General features: G+C 65.5%; 1 protein-coding gene across 4 annotated transcripts in view; it reads left to right on the top strand.

Moving 5' to 3' along the window:
• The window catches only part of NFATC1 (nuclear factor of activated T cells 1), a 105384-nt gene continuing 101947 nt past the window's right edge, over positions 1 to 3437 (top strand). For all 4 annotated transcript variants that reach the window (XM_019643384.1, XM_019643383.1, XM_019643385.1 and 1 more), the window contains exon 1: positions 1 to 1515. In XM_019643384.1, coding sequence (XP_019498929.1) covers positions 1305 to 1515 — 211 coding nt within the window. In that variant the 5' untranslated portion in view covers positions 1 to 1304. The remainder of the gene's footprint in view (positions 1516 to 3437) is intronic.

The raw sequence follows: 3437 nt of genomic DNA, 5'->3' as shown, positions 1-3437 counted from the left end.
TAACAAAAGAGCTCTAAAATATATAAAGCAAAAACTGATGGAATGAAGGGAGAAATAGATTGTACCCCACTGTCAATAATGGATGTAACAACCAGACAGAAGATCGACAGGAAAGAGAAGGCTTGATCGATACCCGAAACCCACTGGGCCTGCCAATCATCTGCAGAACACTCCACCCCTGCAGGGTGTACCTTCTGTCCCAGCGTGCATGAGACACTGTCCACAGAGACCCACACTGGGCTCCAGAGGCCACCACACTGGAGGCAGCCAGCAGGGGCTAGGCAGGTGGGCAGGCTTATCAGAGGGGCCATCAGGACCCCAGGAGTGGGTGGATTGGAGGACAGCTCTGGGGACTGACTAAATGGAGGCACGGGGAGCCACCACCAGCCCCCCGGTGATAGGGAGCAGTCACTGGGGCTGGTTTCCCAGTGAGGGGGTCCCTGCGTGACTGCTCCAGCCACGGAGGGGAAGGCCATCAGGTGTCATGCTGAGCAGGGTGGCCTCGTCCTGATGCCCTGGGCGTGTGTCCCAGGAGGGACGTTGGCCGGCCGGTTGATGGCCGAGATTTCGGATCTGCTAGTGGGGTTCGGAATGGCCGGTCAGCCGAGGCTGACAGAGGGACAGAGGAGAAGGCCTCTGCAGGGTTCCGTGGGTGGGGGTGCAGTAAAGAGATGTTTCACAGGTAAAAGCACAGGGTAGACTCTCTGAACCCCAAATTCAGGCTCTCTAAGAAGACCCCAAATTTGAAAGTCTGAATGTGCTGGCACAGGAGTATAATCGTAGGGGACCCCTTCTTTCTCAACTGCAGCCACAGCTGTGAGGGTTACTTGCACTAGCTTTAAAAAAAAAAAAATCTCAGCGGTTTACTTAAAAGTAAATAACCGCTCCATAATTCTGATTTCTTAATGCCAATCTCCACGCCCTGGCTAAATGCCGAGGTCCCCGAGCACGCTCCCCAGCACCTCTGTTCAGCCCGTGTGCCTCTCCCAGGCTGGTTCACAGGCGCCCTTGGGAAGGACCCACACCTGCCCGAGAGCATCAGGTGCGCAGGGCGCTCCTAACGACGGAAGCTTGATAGTCCCCGCCCGGGCTCAGAATGGGGACCCAGCAAGAGCACGTAACTCGCAGGCGTTTGCAGCGCTTCTCCTGAGCAACCAGGGGCACCTGGGTGTGCCCACTGAGTTAGAGGAAAGGGTGGGCCCCGGAGCCCCGGCCAGCGCGGAAGCCCCGGGGAGGGTGGGCGGCCGCAGGCCCGGCGCGCCTCGCTGCGGACCCCGGGGGCTCCCGGGGCGGCAGGACGCAGCATGGCCCTGAGGGACGGCGCGTTCTCGGGTCCTCCTGACCCTGTCCCGGCCGCCCGCGGCACCGAGGGCCGCGTCTCCATAGCAGTTGCGCTTAAACACAGAAAACCAAGCAACGTGACTGCCCTCGTCTCTAGAAAATCCTGGGCAGGGCGGGATACCCCGAGCGCGCGCCCGGAGAACGGATCTGGCGCCCCAAGGGACTTCGAAAACGGTAAGCTTCTCGGGTGTATTTGCCCCAATAATCCACAGAAACAACAGCCATCTAAAAATAGTCTTGTTTTCTGTCCTAAGCTCCTTTTAACTTCGTTAGTCATCACCAATTCTTAAAATAAAATCCGGGTAGCGTCTCTCCTAGTAGCAGCTATAAACACACCTCGGGAGGAAGCCGGAGGGCCGCGCGGGGCGGAAGGGGCGCGCGGGGGCCGCGGCCGCGGGACGGAGGCCGCTGGCCCCGCGGTGGCCGCAGGGCCGGCCCGAGGCGGACCCGGGGGCGCGCTGGCCGCGGGGCCGCGCCGCCGCCTCCGGAGCTCCCTGCGCCCTGGCGCGCGGCCACCGTGGTCCCGGCAACGGCATTAAACAGAGGGAAACAGACGGGGATTCCGTCACCCGGGCGGGGGATAAGGCGGGCATTGAGAGCAGACAGGAAAAGAGCTTTTCTGGACGGAGTGAAAATTATTTATTGAGGGGGGAGGAGCGGCGACCGCGGCCAACAGCACCCCCGGCCTCGGCCCCTCCCCGCGCAGGGCGCACCCGCCCCGCGCGGGTCCCGTGGGCTCCGGCCCCGTTGGACCCGCGGCTCCTCCGAAGGCGCGAAGGGCGGACAGGCGGGCGGGGGGCCGTCGCAACACAACCCGCGGGCCCTCCCCTCACGCCCCCCGACGGCTCGGCCCCCCACTCCCCGCGCGTCCTGGGCGGGGGGAGGGGGACGGAAACTCTCCAGGCAAAGTCCCGGCGGGGGGGCGGGGGACGGGAAACGGAAACTCTCCAGGCAAGAATCCTGGCACCCGGGTCTGGGGACACCAGGACCGAGCGCGGAAAGGTCTTGCGAGAGGGAGGGGGCGAGGGCGGCGCGGCCCTGGCGCCCCCTGGCGGCCTCCAGCCGCGGACGCGCGCCTCCCGCCGGCATCCGGCATCCTCGCCCGGTCCCCCAAGCCTCAGTGGCCTCGTGGGGACCCCCCCGCCTCAGTGGCCTCGTGGGGACCCCCCCGCCTCAGTGGCCTCGTGGGGACCCCCACCTCAGCGGCCTCACGGGGTCCCCCCGCCTCAGTGGCCTCACGGGGTCCCCGCCCCCTACGACATCCACGCGGGGTCCCTGCTCCCCATGCGCCTGGGGCACCCGGGCGCGTGCCAGCCCCGGCTGTCAGCGTGGGAGCAGAAGTACAGGTAGTGACACCTTAAAAGCGCTGCGACACCCACCAGGACACCCCAGGGGCGAGGCCGCCCGGCGGGAGCCCCGGGACAGGGAGGTTTCAGTTCTGTCGCGTGGACGCCGCTGGGCACCTTCCTATTTAATGTCGCGCTCGGTTAGCTGGCGAGACCCCCGCCCGGGTCACGTGTCGCCCCACCCCTCATTCCCCTGAGTCGCGACCCTGGAGTCGTCTGGGGGACCCACCGGCGTCCCGCAGGCCTCCCGGGTCCTCGCTGCAGACAAGGCTTTTGCTTTTGGGTTTATTTTCCACCGCATGAGGGTGGCGTGCAATAGATTTATGGTTTTCTACACCAGACGCTTCCACCGCCCTCGCGCTCCAGACCCTTCCGTCCGAAGCCAACGAGAAAACACGGTCCCGCTTGGCCGCGGAGGCCGCGGGGCCGACGGAGGAGCCCCGGCTCTGGGACCAGCCCCGCCGGGCAGAGCCCCGCCGCGCCCGGCTCCTGCCACCGGCGGGCGGGCGGCGGGGTGTTTACAGAAGAAGATGACGACGCGCCGAGGCCCCGGGACCGCCGTGCAATCTGTTAGTAATTTGGCGGGGTGGGAATTTCCTTTCCCGGGCCTGCCAGTGGGAGCGCGTTTCCAAATTTCCACCGCGGGGAAGCCGCCGATTTTACATAATGACTTCAGCATGCCGCGCGCCCGCGCCCCCTCCGCCCCGCGTCAGGGCAGAAAGCGGCCCCCCGGACCCCGCGGGCGCCCCG

Source organism: Hipposideros armiger, unplaced genomic scaffold (genome assembly GCF_001890085.2).
Source record: "Hipposideros armiger isolate ML-2016 unplaced genomic scaffold, ASM189008v1 scaffold_77, whole genome shotgun sequence".
Lineage (NCBI taxonomy): Eukaryota > Metazoa > Chordata > Mammalia > Chiroptera > Hipposideridae > Hipposideros > Hipposideros armiger.
This window is presented reverse-complemented; position numbering and strand designations above follow the sequence as displayed.